This window comes from Salvia hispanica, chromosome 4 (assembly GCF_029641045.1).
Source record: "Salvia hispanica isolate PSC_SH4W2 chromosome 4, Shi_PSC_v1, whole genome shotgun sequence".
NCBI classification, from domain to species: domain Eukaryota; kingdom Viridiplantae; phylum Streptophyta; class Magnoliopsida; order Lamiales; family Lamiaceae; genus Salvia; species Salvia hispanica.
In genome coordinates, this window is record NC_142695.1 from 41,681,838 (window position 1) to 41,697,675 (window position 15,838).

The window sequence follows — 15,838 nt, forward strand, 5'->3', positions numbered from 1 at the left end:
TTGATGCATTCAAGTCCGCCTAGTTAACGATCGCCGCATTTATTATACCCTAGATGGGCGGGTCGTTACAGAAATCCTATATAAACCAATTTTTGTCGATTGAGTAAATACTATACTCCACATGGTAATTGAAATTATGCCTGTGCAATTATTTTTTACTACATATAAACCAATTATTGTTATTGAGAAAATGATGTTTCCGTGAAAAATATATTTTGTTGTTTGGAAAATGTACTATATATGCTTTGATAAAAAAAATGATTTTGCATTTTGTCGTTGGTGGACAAAAATGAAAAATAAATGAAAATGATATGAAATCGCAAATAAATTTGGATCATCCATTTTCAGATCCAATGATCCAAATAAATAGTTACATTTTTATTTAATGGGATTTTTTTAGCTTAATGTGACTTTATATAGTACTTCATATTGCATTATTACAATATTATGGAGTAGTATGAAAAGCCAAATCAAGCAATGTGACTTTATATAGTTACTACCTTTTTGAGGAAGTTTTTTTGTGTTTTAGTTTTAACTTTGAAGGTTCAAAGCTAGTCATTTTCATGTGCCAATCAATCATCATACCCAAAATAGCAATTTGATACTATCTTTAGAGAAAGCTATCAAAACAAATTAAACTACCCAACCTCCGTTACGACTGTTACTTGAACAGGTAATGTAAATTATGCAATCACTTTTTTACCTTTCTTTTTCAAGGTATAGTCCTGAAGACTCAGAAAATTGGCTTACCCTATCTTAGCACTAAATTAAATCACGCCATGTGTGTGTAAGTTGATGTCTACAGACCACATTTTATGTTGGATCAATTTAATTGGGAAAAAGAAAAATAAACATTGTTCACATTAATCATGGAATGGTTTTCGAACAGCAATGGACTTGCTCTACCTGGCCAAGTGCAAATGTGTATAAGTATTGAACTCTGATTGGTAATAACTAATACGGTCTTTTATTGAAACTAATTCACTTGAAAATATTCATATACGAAAACTGATAATAGTGCACAAATTGAGGAGTTCAAAAGAAAAGCTGGCAGTAATTTTTTTTTTCCTCATAATTCCTCAATAAATAGATACGAAGTCCACAAATCAATTTTAAATACTAATAATGTACTGTAACGCATCCTTGTCAACTTTCTAGGCCTTGATAAAAATTCATCTAAATTTGAAAATCGAAAATGAAAGCCAAATAAATATAAAAAAAAAGGAACAAAAATAAAAATAAAAAAGCTCACAACTGTAGAAGCGCAAACCCAACACTGAAAATCACACCAAAACCAACAAATCTAGGCGCTCCGCCATCGGAATGCTGATCCTGATCCGCCACATCTCCGTCGGGACCTTCCGCCGGCGAGTCAGCCGGTGGTGCCGGCGGCGATTCGTCTCTACTCGACGGCTTCGGCGCCTTCGCATGACGGCCTTCTACCGGCGCCGGAGACGGCGCCAGATCCGACTTGAACAGCTCCGACGGCAACAAAACCTTATCCAATTGGAAAATCGACAACGGATCCTTATCGAAAACGGTGGAGACGATCTTCGCCGTGACGATCGGCGTCTTCACCGTGACGTCATTGCCGTCGTTCTGCACCGTGATGCTGAACCGCTTCGCTCCGTCGGTGGCCAGCGTGTTCGCCGCCCCGTTGCTGGATCTCAAACCGGACAGCGACTCGTACACCGGCATTCCGTGATACTCAAGCAACGACTGCTTCCCCTCGGCCGTGAGGTTGTTGAATCTCGGCGCGAAGCTCTTCATCGCGGCGTCGCCGGGGCAGAAAACGGTCAATCCGCTCTCGACGTTGCCTCTAAAAGTCTCCTCCGCCGCTCTGTTGTCGGCCAGCGCGGCTGCAAAGGCCTTGCAGCCGCGGGCCGACAGGGCGGAGGTGAGGTTGACCTCGCTCGGAGCAGGGGCGGGGGCCTCTGCTGCGGGCGAGGGAAGCACGGCGGAGATCTGGATCACGGATAGGTTGTACGGCGCGGCCTCGACGGACTTGACGAAGGTGGCGGCGGTGGTGTTGGCGGAGTCTTGAGGGGAGAGGCCGACCTTGCCGCCCTTGAGGACGGTGATCTGGACGAAGCCGGAGGAGCCCGGGGCGGTGCCGGTGGACTGGAAGATGGTGGCGGCGAGGGCTTTGCCGTCGGTGATTTGGTGGAGCTTCTTGGCGTCGAAGTAGTCGAGGAGGACGTGGAGGGAGAGGACGTTTTTGATGGAGCCGAGGGTGAGTTGCTTCGAGAGGAGGCTGTCCATGGCGGCGTTGTCGACGGCGCAGACGGTGATTGTCTTGCGGCGGTTGATCTCCGGCGCGAGCAGCGTTGTGGTTAGGTAGTGGTTGAAGGTGGAGAATTCGGGGTGGTTTGCGAGGATGCGGGTGATGTTTTGGGCATTGGTGGTGGAGGGGAGGAGGAGGAGGAGGGCGAGGGATAAGAGGGCGGCGGCGGCATAGTGGAGCTGCATTGCGACTGGCGGCGGAGAGACAAAGTTCCCAAGAGTGATGTAGCAGGAGTGTGAAGAAATGAATTGCAAATGTGGGGTATATATTTTTAATTTATCAGATGTTACTTTATCAAAATGTAATAAATTGATTATTCAATCATCGTATGAAAAGAAAAGGATAAAAAAGTTTGGAACAATTAATTATATCGTTCTAATAAGGAGTATCATAATTCTGTCTTTTTACATTGATTGTAAAAAAACGCCTAATTGAGAAAAATATCCAGCTATTTAAAATCTATTCAAGGAAAAGTTTATAATCCTTTCATTCTATTAAAGGCAACAGTTTTAAATTTGATTGACCAAATGAATTAAAAAAGAAAACGGTAAGACTGGAAATGAAACATCAAACATCCTAAGTTGAAAATAAAGTAATAAAGAAAAAAAAAAAAGAGACAAGAAAATTTTAAATTAATAAAAAAATAAAAATGCGAGGATAAATAAAATAAACCTAGACAATCAGAAAAGGTAATTAACCACTATTAAAGAATATGCTAGAGAAGATTGAGAAAAAAAATGATTATTAAGCAGTTTTGATGTGGGTAACCAATTAATTTGATTATCTGGGCTGTGTGGCAGTGGGAGAGTGATGAAGAAGTTGGTGTGTTCCGTGAATTGAAAGAAAACAGAAAGTCTAACAACGCATAAAGGCATTAAATAAGATTGAATAGTAAAAGCGGTTAACATATCACGTGGTTTAAGCTGCAGTTACGCTGAAAATCTGCTCACTTGCTTATGTATAAACTCCACTTTTGCATGATTCATTTCCTTTCCTCTATTCCATTTCATAGGTCACAAGGTTCTGGCATAGATAATTATGATAAAACATGAGCATACTATATCTTATTTTGAAAGTGTATTTATCATAAAATATGAAAGAAAAAATATTAAAAGGAGAGAGAGAGAAAAAAAAAATTTAGTGAGTAGTAAGTATACTGATTTATGATGAGGTTTTGTGATGAATTGAATTTCCATTTGATAGTATATTGGTATATAGAAATAAATGTCTAAAACCTATTAAAATAAGTAGAATGAAAAGAAAATCAAAACAAAAAGAGTTTCTTGGCATGCACAAATAAATGTTTGAATAAATTAAAATGACAGTTGTTATAAATGAAATTGTTACTACAAATAAAAAATGACAATTGTTATAAATGAAAGTAACAATCATTTTGAAAAAGAAATCAATACTTATGAACAAAAATTAACGGTTAGTAAACAAACTAAATATTCTTATCCATGAAAGTAACATTCTCTAGAGTGCGCGCACTATATAGCGGAGAGCACACACAAATGCTCATTTAAATAAATTCATAGGAGTATATTTATTTCTATTGGTACCCGGATGCAGTATGATGGTAGAAATTCAAAATATTACTACTATTGTTAATTTGTTTTATATTCATCTGTCATTAATAGAATAATTTAATTAAAAAACTGAACTTAATGATACCAACATCTGAATGTGAATATAATTTTAAATATAACTGCATGAATAAAAAAACACAAACTCATCCGCTTATATTATTATTGTTTAGTATTTCTGTTCTTTTCTGAAACTAATTCTGTTACTTGAAAAAAAAAAGGCAAAAATAGAAACTCCAATAGATAAATTAACACGAATTGGGCTTACAAAAAAGAGGAATATAAGAAATGAGTATTTTTCAACATCACAATTTCCACGTTAAAATGTGATCAAACGTAGCCCAGAACTTTGTAGCCCATTTAAGAGAAAACTAAGCCCACATATCTTTTTTATTTCTAAAATCTATAAAAAGCCAATTTCTCAAATAGAACAGAAAATCAACTATGTATTCCCATGATTTTTTTTTTGCATAAAACTAATTTTTTGCTAGGATGGGTTACAAATCCCGAATTTTATTTTGTGCATGCTTGATTTTGCCTTTTGTCAACTCTAATGAGATGCAATCAGCGGCGGATCCAGGTGGGGTCGGGCGGGGTCGGCCGACCCCACCACCAACCTCGGAGTGCCGCCGGGAAGCTCCTTCCATCGGCCTCCGACCCTACGGCATTCGCGTTTCTGACCCCACCTCACCCAGTGTGAGATAATGAGATTGAGCAGAGAGAAAGGAAGAAAATGAGGGAGGGCGACGTTCGGATGCGGCAGGGGAGGCGGAAGTCGAGAAAGAAGAAATGGAGTAAAGAAGAGCCTGCCTTTTCGTTTTTCTTTGAAGAGAGAGAAATGGAAATGGGTAGGTTGTGTATTAGGTGAAGAGAGATAATTATCTTCCCTATATTTACCTGGTAAACTAAAATTAAATAAATTAAAAGGCATCAATAAAGATGACACGTGACTGCATAATTTAACTTAGATTAAATTGAATTAACTAAAGGTAGAATGGGCTTTTGAACTTTTCTTTCTTTCTTAATTTGTACTATTAGTTCTCGAAAGTCATTTAAATATATATTCAAATCTAAAATTTCAATTAATGTTATATACAAGTAGTCAAGTACTAGTATTATTATTTTTATGTATCTATAAATCAACTTATTTAAAATAAACACATAATACTTTTAATAAATATAATATAAAATAAATATATCTCAATTTCATCTAATTTTAGTTTATACTATTTCCGTCCCAGAAGATACTTTCCAATTTCGGAAAATTTTTCTCTCTATTGAGGTGGGACTCATTCTCCATTAACAATACTTCAATTATTTTTTATATCTACCTCTCTTTCTTACTTTACCCATTTTGTATTAAAACTCATGCCGAACAGACGAAACCAAATTGTATATTCTTTTGAGACGGAGGGAGTAATTAAGTTTTCAACCTTATTATTCATATTAAAATTAGTTTTGAAATTTCAAAATTGGAGATGTTACGGAAAAATTACACACTCTTCGTCCCATTAACACATTTTGGGATGGCATGAGATTTTTAATGCACAATTAGTAAAATAGAAGAGATATAGAAATAAAAGTGATTGAAATATTGTTTGCGAAAAATAAGGCATGTCTCAAAAAAGAGAAAAATAGTTAAAAAAAAATAGAAGTGTCTATTTATAGAGTGGCGATATAGTCTATTTTTATGCGATAGGGTGAATATTTTATTTTAGAATATCGATACTAGTATGAGTTACGGTATTTAAATTGAAATATATTTTTTATATAAATATTTATATTAAATATTTACTATATGATTCGACCCCACGATAATTAGTTCCTGGATCCGCCATTGGATGCAATTGCTCATACATATCCGATATCTTGTAATTAAACATGTTATCTTTACTAATCTGATATCACAGTACTTGTACAGGATCACACAATATAAGAGGTAAGTACAGAATCAAAATTATAATACAATTGATTTTATTACAATTAAAGATGGGTTTCAACACATGAGAGAATGAGTGTATTCAAGCGTGCCCTCCACAACAAGGGTAAGGTGCCTTAAATAAAGGCAGATGGCGGACTCCAAGCAATTCTTCAATTTTGTTTACGGATTCCAAACCATTTTTCAATTTGGTTGAGTGGGAAGAGGTGAGTCATCCATCACCTTTCTGAAAAGGTGTGTAGTTATTCTGCACAAAGACTGACAATATTCCCTTCCATAATTCATGCTATGTGACTAGAGTCTTCTACTACAATTCATGCTGCAATGATGAGGGTAAGGACTTGCCTTCTTTTCACGCTTTTAATTAAAAGCAAACACATATGAATATTATCATTTTCTTGTCGCACTTAATCATCCCGGAGTTTTTTAAAAAAAAAAACAGAGAATCACAGCTGAAAATCTAAAGCTGCGCTAAATGTCGAAACCTCCCCACTTAAAATGAATTTAGACACCATTAAATTAGTTGCCGATTCAGTTGGAGTATTTAAAGTTCTATTCAAAAAGTGTGAATTAATATAAGGAATTTAAGGGGTGTAATATAAGGAATTAATGAAAAGGATGGATGGGGTTAATTGGCCCATCATATACAGTTGCACAGTCCACTACTGTTTATACTTATTGGTGAATCGTACTCCAATAATTAAGTTACTACTTTTATCAATGTAAAATGTTACTCTAATGATATGTCATGATCGTACATTTAACAGCTTTGGCAACGGCGAATCTGTATGTCATGAATTCCAACAACTTTTAGTAACTTCAAATTTATTGCCAATCTTTTATTAATAATCTCAAAATTTATTATATATCCATCCGCATAATTCCATTTCTCTCTCCACACTTGAAGCTATGTCAATAATTTTGTTGCTCGGCTGCCTTGCCCTGTTCGCCCATGCTTCCACATTCTCTGCACGCCCCGTGATGCATGAAGCATCCGAAGCTACCCGATGGTAAGCCCCTTCGATTTTACTCTCGATTTATGTCTGTCATCCTTGTAACACTCCTTGACATTCTAGGAGGTCAATGAAGGACGATGTCGAGGCCTCGTGCAGGACAGGCAACCCAATCGACGACTGCTGGCGGTGCGACCCCAACTGGGAGACCAACCGAAAAGTGCTGGCAGACTGCGGGATTGGGTTTGGGCGCAACGCGATTGGCGGGCGAGACGGCGAGTTCTACTTGGTGACGACCGAGGACGACGACGCGCAATACCCGAGGCAGGGGATGCTGAGGCACGGCGTGATCCAGAGCGAGCCGCTGTGGATAATCTTCGAGCGCGACATGAGCATCACCCTCAAGGAGGAGCTGATGATGAACTCGTACAAGACCATAGACGGGAGAGGGGTCAACGTCGAGATCGCCAACGGTCCGTGCATAACAATACAGGGTGTCACTAACATAATTGTTCACGGCATTTACATACATGATTGTGTCCAGGCTGGGAACGCCGTTGTGACCGATGCCCCGCAGCACTATGAGCTGCGGGGCATCTCTGACGGGGACGGGATCTCGATATTTGGGGCAAGGGACGTGTGGATCGACCACTGCACCCTGTCACACTGCCACGACGGCCTCATCGACGTAGTCTCTGGTTCCACGGCCATCACGGTGTCCAACAACTACATGTTTGAGCACAATGAAGTGATGCTTATGGGCCATAGCGATGACTATGTGGCGGATAAGAATATGCAAGTCACCATTGCTTTTAACTACTTTGGACAAGGTTTGGTTCAAAGAATGCCAAGGTAACTAAGTACCTAACAAACTAGATAACAAACAAACAACAGTTCAGTTGGTAAGACGCTTGTGATTCCTCCAACTAACTAATTAATTAACTACCTAGACATTGAAATACAGTTCAATTGATAAGACGTTTGTCATTCCTCCAACCAACTAACTAACTAACTACGTACGATTCAATATTGGTGACAAATTTAGTGCTGTTTTTGTGGGTGAAGGTGTAGGCATGGGTACTTTCATGTTGTGAACAATGTGTATACTGGGTGGGAGATGTACGCGATTGGAGGGAGTGCTAATCCAACGATCAATAGCCAGGGCAATGTCTTCATCGCAGCAGATGATGATAGTACGAAGGAGGCAAGTATTATCACCATAATAATTGGAATTGTGTACAATTAGAATGAAATATGTAAACGTGAAGTAAATTCAGGTGACGAAAAGGGAAAGCGCCCCGGAAGATGAGGAGTGGAAGAGCTGGAATTGGAGATCGGACGGAGACCTTCTGTTGAACGGAGCACGATTCATAGCTTCCGGAAATGCAACTGCCGCAACCTACGCCAAGGCATCCAGCATGGTCGCAAGACCAGCATCACTTTTACCTAGCATAATACCAGCCGCAGGAGTTGTCAATTGCAGGATTGGCCAACCCTGCTAAAAATATTGGACTATATTAGTATTATTTTCTTCCAATGTGGAAGAAAATAATACTAATATAGTCCAATATTTTTAGCAGGGTTGAAACTTGCCAACTTGTACAAGATTTTCTTCCTATGTGGAGTAATTGTTATATACTATAAATCAAACCTAATTATGGATTTTTTAAATGGAGGCCTCAAAAATCAATCCATTCGAATTAATAATATCCAATTAATTTTGTAGGTTAGCATTGAATTTGGGATATTTTCTGCCATCAAATGATAACTTGAAGTTGCTTATCTAAATAAAAAATTAATGCAAGAATGTAAAACAAAAGTAGATATGCATTAGAAAAGTTGAATAGATAAATAAATAAATTCAAAATCTCAAATACAAAATACAATGAAGGAATATTCGTAGAGTAATCCGTATAGACATAGTAGGCTGATTAGATCGCAACGGCAGCCCAAATAGCAATCCCGGCAACCAAAACAGTGGCGCCGCCGTTCACAGAATTCGCGGCGGAGGAATCATCAGCCACTGGGCCGTGAGCGCTATCCGGAGCCGAGCCGAGCGGCGGAGTGCTGCTCGAGGGGAACACATCCGGCGAAGAACTCGAAGGGACATCCGCCGCTTCAGGAGCGCTTGCCGGAGTAGACGACGGCAGAGGCGGCGACACCGGAGATGGGCTGGGAACAGGCACGCTGGCGGACGGAGAAACAGTTGGAGGAGATGCCGCCGGAGACAGAGACGGGGAAGCAATTGGACTGACTTTGCGAGGCGGAGACTTCACCGGGGAATGCGCGTGGGAAGGTGCCGGAGAAGGGGCTTCGGTAGAGTGCGCATGATGGGCGCACATTAGCAGAAACGCGATGAGGAATAATCTTGTCATATTTGATTGAAGAGCAGAGTTGAAGTCGGAGAATGTTGGTTGAGACTTGAGAGAATAAATGCGGGGAAGAATGTTGGTGAAGTTATCAAAGGGAGAGCTGTGTATATATATACATGTGACTCATGAAACGCAGCGTTCAGGCGGCATGACCGTTGGGGACCTTTTACTGCTTATACCAAGTAATATAGCCGTTATCCGTCGCACGGAACCGGCTGCCTCGGTCAATCTCGTCTTCTTTTTACGTTGTAATCACCTCAACAATCTAATTTTAAATATTTTATAATCATACTAGTTTCACTTCGCACTATCATATTCGTAATCTTTAATTATTTTGCCACTTTAAAGAGTAACTTAAACCTTTGACGTGCTTTTGCTTTGTACCGCCTCGGCCACTGCAAATATTTATGAAGTCTGTTTAAATGTATTTTTTAACGTTTTATCGGAACAATTATCATACTTTAATAGCCAATTTCTATATAATTTCATATGAATTTATACAGAATCATCAATACATATACGTCCACATTTGGTCATTTAAAACATAACATATTTTACGATTTTAAATTCAGAGGGTACATTGATTTAATATTGACCAAATTTATTTTAACGTTTACAACGACATCTATTTTAATATTGACAACATAATAGGGCACACCGCACATGATTACCTATACGTTATGTTTAGAGAAATTATTAAAGCCAACATTTATCATAGTAAAAGAATGATTATCTTTTAATGGTCGTTTAAAAGATATGTAATTAAGTTTAGAATTATTTCAAATGTGAGGGTACGAATACTAATACAAACTCGAAAAAGAAAGTAAAAGCATTAAAAAGTAACACCTTCAAAAAAAAGAGAGAATCTATACTTCTATACTACCATTAAAAGCTCGGTTTTTTTTGGGGGAAAATCAAAGGAAATTTCTCCCCGTTTTCAAATTTTCGATTTGGGGGGAATTTTGCAAGTGGTAGGCGCCAACTCACACTTTCATGCTTTGACCAATAGTTAAAATGACCCCACCACCTTCATGCATTAAAACCACCAGATAATAGCATCATTTTTAATTGGAAAGCTGACTAAACATCACATCATCTATATATATAAATACATTTTGTATGCATATGAAACACATAGCATAATAAGGTTTTCCCACCCAAATAAAAAGTAGGTTTTGCCTCCAAAAGAAAACGTGGATTTTCCCTTCCAAAAATAATGTGGGTTTTCCCCTCTCCAAAATGGAGGGTTTTTTTGGAGCTAAAAAAGGGGGGAAATCTGTTCATTCTAGAACAAAAAAATTTGAAATTTGAAATTTAAAACCCAAGATAATTTAGAAAGTTGCTCTATAAATATTAGTTGCAACAACACATATTCATTAATTACAGATTCTTCTCTCTCTCTACGATTTACTTTCATATCTTTCTTCATCTTTATATTTTTTTTATTTTAATATTTTATTGCTTATCTTGACCATTTATATTTTGCAGATATTTAAGGTACGTGAATATTATCTAACATTTTTCTTTTTTACATAAATTATAGGTTCTTCTCTCTCTCTACATTTACTTTCATATATTTCTTCATCTTTATAATTCTTTTTATTTTAATACTTTGTTGCTTATCTTGAGTTCTTGACCATTTATATTTTGCAGATATTTAAGGTACGTGAATATTATTTAACATTTTTTTTACATAGGTTAACTCTTTAAACCACAACAACATTACCTTCTATTAATACTCACCATTGTTTGTCCTATTAAATCTAATATCTCACAACATCTTCTGGGTTTTTTTGCAGATATTAACAAGCATTGAATATCAAAAGAGGAGTAAATTAGAGAATGATAAGAGAAGTACAGATCCAGTAAAGGAAAAATACAAGAACAGATGAAGACACTAACGAAATTAGTATAGGCCGTGGCTTGCCGGATCTGTCCAACCATTTACACATAGGAAATGAAACTAAATAGCTGAAAAAGGAGGGATATAGAGATGAAAGGAGTGAGAGATAGAGAGGGGTGAAAGGAGAGAGGAGAGAGAGTACTTTCCTAGGGAGTAATAATATTATTTATCATTTTGTACTCATTTTGTACATTTGAGTGTCAGATACACTTTTTTTTTCTCTTTTTAGTAGTAATATTTTTTATCATTTTGTACGTTTGAGTGTTAGATGGACTTCTTCTTCTTTTTTTTAATATATTTTGTGTAAGATGATTAGTCCAAAGATAAGAAAGGGAAGAGAAAAAATGAAGAGGTTTTTCTCTTCCATTATTTTGATTAATAGGCAATAAATGTATAGACATTGTGGAGCAATAATTGCACAGAAAATAGAATGGAATGCATTTCATTTTCCATAAAATATGAGTTTGTCGTATCAATATAATAGAGTACTATATAATTATAAAAGATTAAATATCTTAGTTTTCAACTGTAAAATGGGTTTTGAGTTTTATTTCTCTATTTATATGTATTAATTCTCATAAGTCCATTAAATATATATTCTAATCAAATAATTTCAAATAGTATTAAATGGAGTATAATTTTTTTACAGGTCAATAAATCAACTTATCTAAAATAAACAACATCTACAATGTCATTTTTTTGTTTTATTGAACAATACTCTATGTAAATGGAGTATATATTTTTATAGATCAATAAATCAATGTCATTTCTTTCTTTTATTTTAATATAATATATTTTCTTTTATTTTAATATACTTTAAGCCATAAAATAGAAGTCTCTATTTCTTCACTATTGGTTTCGTACAGTATATTGCAAGGAAGAGAGAGAGAATGAGAGATACAATTAGAAATAGGTGGTGCAAAGAGTTGGGATTAAGTTTAGTAGTTATATGATTATCGTGAAGCAATAGATTTTAAACCTCATTAATTGAGAGCAATGGTACCCATTCTTAGTTGAAGCCAAAATATATACTGTCATAATTTGTAATTGCAAGTTCCAATGTATTTCATTAGTGGACAATATTGATGACCAACTTGACACTTTATATAGATGCTAATATTATATATGTATGCTCATATATATCTCGAGAGAGAGAAAGTAGAACAAGGATGAGGAGGTGAGATTAAAAGAATAAGAGGAGGTCCTATTACTCCACAATTTAACTATGCTTTTGATATATTATTTCCTCTTCCTACTTAATTTATTTTTGGCATATTTTATTTTATATCTTTCTTATTCAAAAAATATTTCCACCAAAATTTACAGTTGTACTGCTTATAAAAAGAGATGAGATTTTTGAGGGATTTAAATATCCCAAAATTCTAATTCATCAAATGATTTCCACCTTACAAATTTATTTTGTTTCATTTTACTTTGTGAAAGGTGAAATGACTGAAAAGATTGAAAACCTTCATTTCTATATTGAGGATTGTGCAAAGAGTGCAAGTTGCTTCCCATTTTTTTTAATTGAGTAGACTGTAGTATTAAAAGTAAGTTACATCAGATTCAATTCTTTAAAGTCAAATTCAGCCATTAATAATTAATGCCTTTAACAGATTACATAAGTTAAAATCCTATACTTTTGTAAAGTAAATAAATTTAAAAAAAGGTTTCAACAATCAATATTTTTTGAGCAGATGCAAATATGATAATTTAAATCATCAAAAAGCATATAAAATAGTTAGGGACAACATATTTTGAGCTATTTTTTCTATTTCAACAGTGATAACTATAATTAATTAATATTATCAGATTTACAATATTTTTCAGTATGTTATAGTAGTATAGTATGAAAACAAAGAATGAAAATATTAAAAGAAGGGAGAGAAATAGATGACTGTGTTTCATCAAATATTTATTTAATGATTTGAATAGTTAATATTTTAAATATTCTCAAGAATGAACACTATAACTAATATTTTAAGATTATACAATATTTTTTAATTATTTTATAATATAGAAACAAAGATTGATAGAAAGAAGATAAGGTATAAAACTATTAAAGAAAGAAGATAATAAAAGAAGAGAGAGAGATAGATGGATCGTTTGATGTATAAAATCTTGCGTAGGGGATCTACTCCCTATAAATTGCTGGTTCGAAAGATGGAAAACAGCTTTTAAAGATATCCTATTAACCAATGGTTTCAAAAATATAACTCTGATTTTCGCAGAAATAAATCCTGCAGACTTCATCTATAGCAAATTGGAAGAGTATTCTCTCTAATTTTTAAGAATAGAGGTCTATTTCTTTACCATTGCTTTCGTACACTATATTGCAAAGAAGAGAGAGAATGAGAGATACAATTAGAAGTAGGCGGCGCAAAGAGTAGGATTAAGTTTAGTAGTTATTATTATTGTGAAGCAATAGATTTTAAACCTCATTAATTGAGAACAATAAATATACTGTCATAATTTGTAATTGCAAGTTCCAATGTACTTCATTGGTGGACAATATTAATGACCCCTTGACACTTTATACAGATGCAAATATGATATATGTATATATATTAAGAGAGAGAAAGTAGACCAAGGATGAGGAGGTGAGATTAAAAGAATCCGAGGGATTGGAAATTTGGTAATACTATTTCCTATTATTCCACAATTTAACTATTCTTTTCATATAATATTTTCTCTTCCTACTTAATCTATTTTTGGCAGATTTTATTTTAATCATTTTTATTCTAAAAAATTTTCCACCAAAATTTACAGTTGTACTGCTTATAAAAATAGAGGAGATTCTTGAAGGATTTGAATATCCCAAAATTCATATCCATCCATTGATGTCTACATTGCTAATTTATTTTGTTTCATTTTATTTTATAAAATGTGAAAAGACTGAAAAGATGGAAAACCTTCATTTCCAGACATTGAGGATTGTGCAAAGAGTGCAAGTTGCTTCCCATTTTGTTTAATTGAATAGACCGTCGTATTAAAAGTAAGTTTTATTTTTTATACTTATATAGAAAATAAAATTTTCTTTAAGGACAGATCTATATATACACTGAGGTTAAAAATATGTCTTCTTAATATATGCAATTATTTAAAGTCAAATTCAGCTATCAATAATTAATACATTTGACATGTTACATAAAGTTAAAATCCTATACTTTTGTAAAGTAAATAAATTTGAAAAAAAAATCAGCAATCAAGAATTAATATAGTATAATATTAATAGGTACTAATATATACATTTCATGTTTTCACAAACAATTAAATATTTCACCAGTACAATTAACAAAAAGTGAAAGCATAACTATAATTCGATTTTTTATCTTAAAGAGATGTGCTGAATTTTTATCTTTGGGTTATTTTTAATAAATATTTAATAAAATTGGGTTATATATATATATATATATATATATATATATTTAATATGTTTTCACAAAAATTTGTTTATATATATTTATATCTCTTTGAGTTATATTTAATAAGTTTTCACATGAATTTTTATCTTAGAGTTATATTTAATTAATATTTAAAGAGAGATGTAATGAAACTTTTTGGGTTAAACTCTCTGTAAATTGAGTTAAATATTCTTTGAACCATCTTAAAGTATTGTCCTTTACACATATATTTAGTCCCTAAACTTTAAACATACTATTTATAGTTTCTAGATATTTAACTTATTTACTTAATATTTTTATTATTGTTTAATAGATCATATTTTTTCTAATTTAATAAAACTATAATTGAAGCTTGAATTCAACCGTTATAGAAAATCTTAAACAAAAATTGATAATATTAAAAATGACAAATTATACCCCTTTGTTGTGTTAGTATTACCATATCATATTCATTTTTAATGCACTTTTATCTTTCTTATTTTATTTTCTATTTTATTAATTAAAAAATTGTTTAGTTTATTAAATATAAATAGACTATTCAAGTATGAGGGATATCAATCTAAAAAATATTGTTTTTTTCCCTGACTATGAGAAAAGATGGTAAGTGATACTCAAATTCATTGTATCTATAATTTATACAAAGTTTATACATAAATTACTTATATTTTATTAATATCATTTTGCAATACTCTTACAATATCACAATTGCTATGAATTTGTAATTGTATAAAAAAAATTATCCTTTTTTGATTTTTTTAAAATATGAATTTTAAAATAACATAGATTTTTACAATATTTTATTAATCATTTATCGAAAATAAATTTTTCAGGTTAAAAGAGATTCTAATAATCTATTTTACAACTTTTAAAAGAGACTCTTCATAAATAAGGGAAAGTCATCTTATCACTATAACTATGATGTGTTCATTTTTTTTTAAATATTTAAATACACTTCAATGATTGTTAATTGACTAGGAGATAACAATATTTTAAAGCTGATAAAACTTACAATCAAACAGACATCACATCAACTTTTGAACATAGAGACAAATTAAATTATACATGACAAAGTTATACACAAAATTAATATTACTAGCATTAAAAAATATGACGAGATAGTCTCTCTGTTTAATTTAACTTTCTAATTATATAAAAAGGAAATGGTTTCCAATATTTAGTTGAGCTTTTCACCGTTTGGGCTTGATCGAATTAATAAAAGAAAAATACAGCATTTTGTATTATAATTGATTCATTGTAAATTAAATAAGTCATGATTTACATTATACGCCTTCCATAATTTACATTAAATCAATCATAATTTACATTATACGAAATTTCAAATTATATCAGCCGCATCATACGCATTCCATATTCTTTAATTTTTTGTAATCTGGAGT

The 15,838-nt window shown here is 33.7% G+C and overlaps 1 protein-coding gene and 1 pseudogene across 1 annotated transcript; one reads left to right on the top strand and one right to left on the bottom strand.

Annotated features, from left to right (window-relative positions):
- Positions 1–1,098: 1,098 nt before the first annotated feature.
- Positions 1,099–2,523, bottom strand: LOC148928676 (fasciclin-like arabinogalactan protein 1 pseudogene; annotated as a pseudogene).
- A 4,152-nt stretch (positions 2,524–6,675) lies between these two features.
- LOC148928677 (putative pectate lyase 22) lies at positions 6,676–8,417 on the top strand. The gene is made up of 4 exons (XM_089056369.1): positions 6,676–6,819; positions 6,886–7,614; positions 7,828–7,966; positions 8,040–8,417. Exons 1-4 carry the CDS (start codon positions 6,719–6,721, stop codon positions 8,262–8,264), a joined length of 1,194 nt encoding a protein of 397 aa, XP_088912495.1. The 5' UTR covers positions 6,676–6,718; the 3' UTR covers positions 8,265–8,417.
- The last annotated feature ends 7,421 nt before the right edge of the window (positions 8,418–15,838 follow it).

What these genes read in the sequence shown, in the direction of transcription:
- LOC148928677 (XM_089056369.1), top strand. Translation starts at nt 6,719, where the DNA reads ATGTCAATAATTTTGTTGCTCGGCTGCCTTGCCCTGTTCGCCCATGCT. An exon ending in GCATCCGAAGCTACCCGATG is followed by an intron (nt 6,820 to 6,885) that starts GTAAGCCCCTTC and finishes TTGACATTCTAG; the next exon opens with GAGGTCAATGAAGGACGATG. An exon ending in ATGATGATAGTACGAAGGAG is followed by an intron (nt 7,967 to 8,039) that starts GCAAGTATTATC and finishes AAGTAAATTCAG; the next exon opens with GTGACGAAAAGGGAAAGCGC.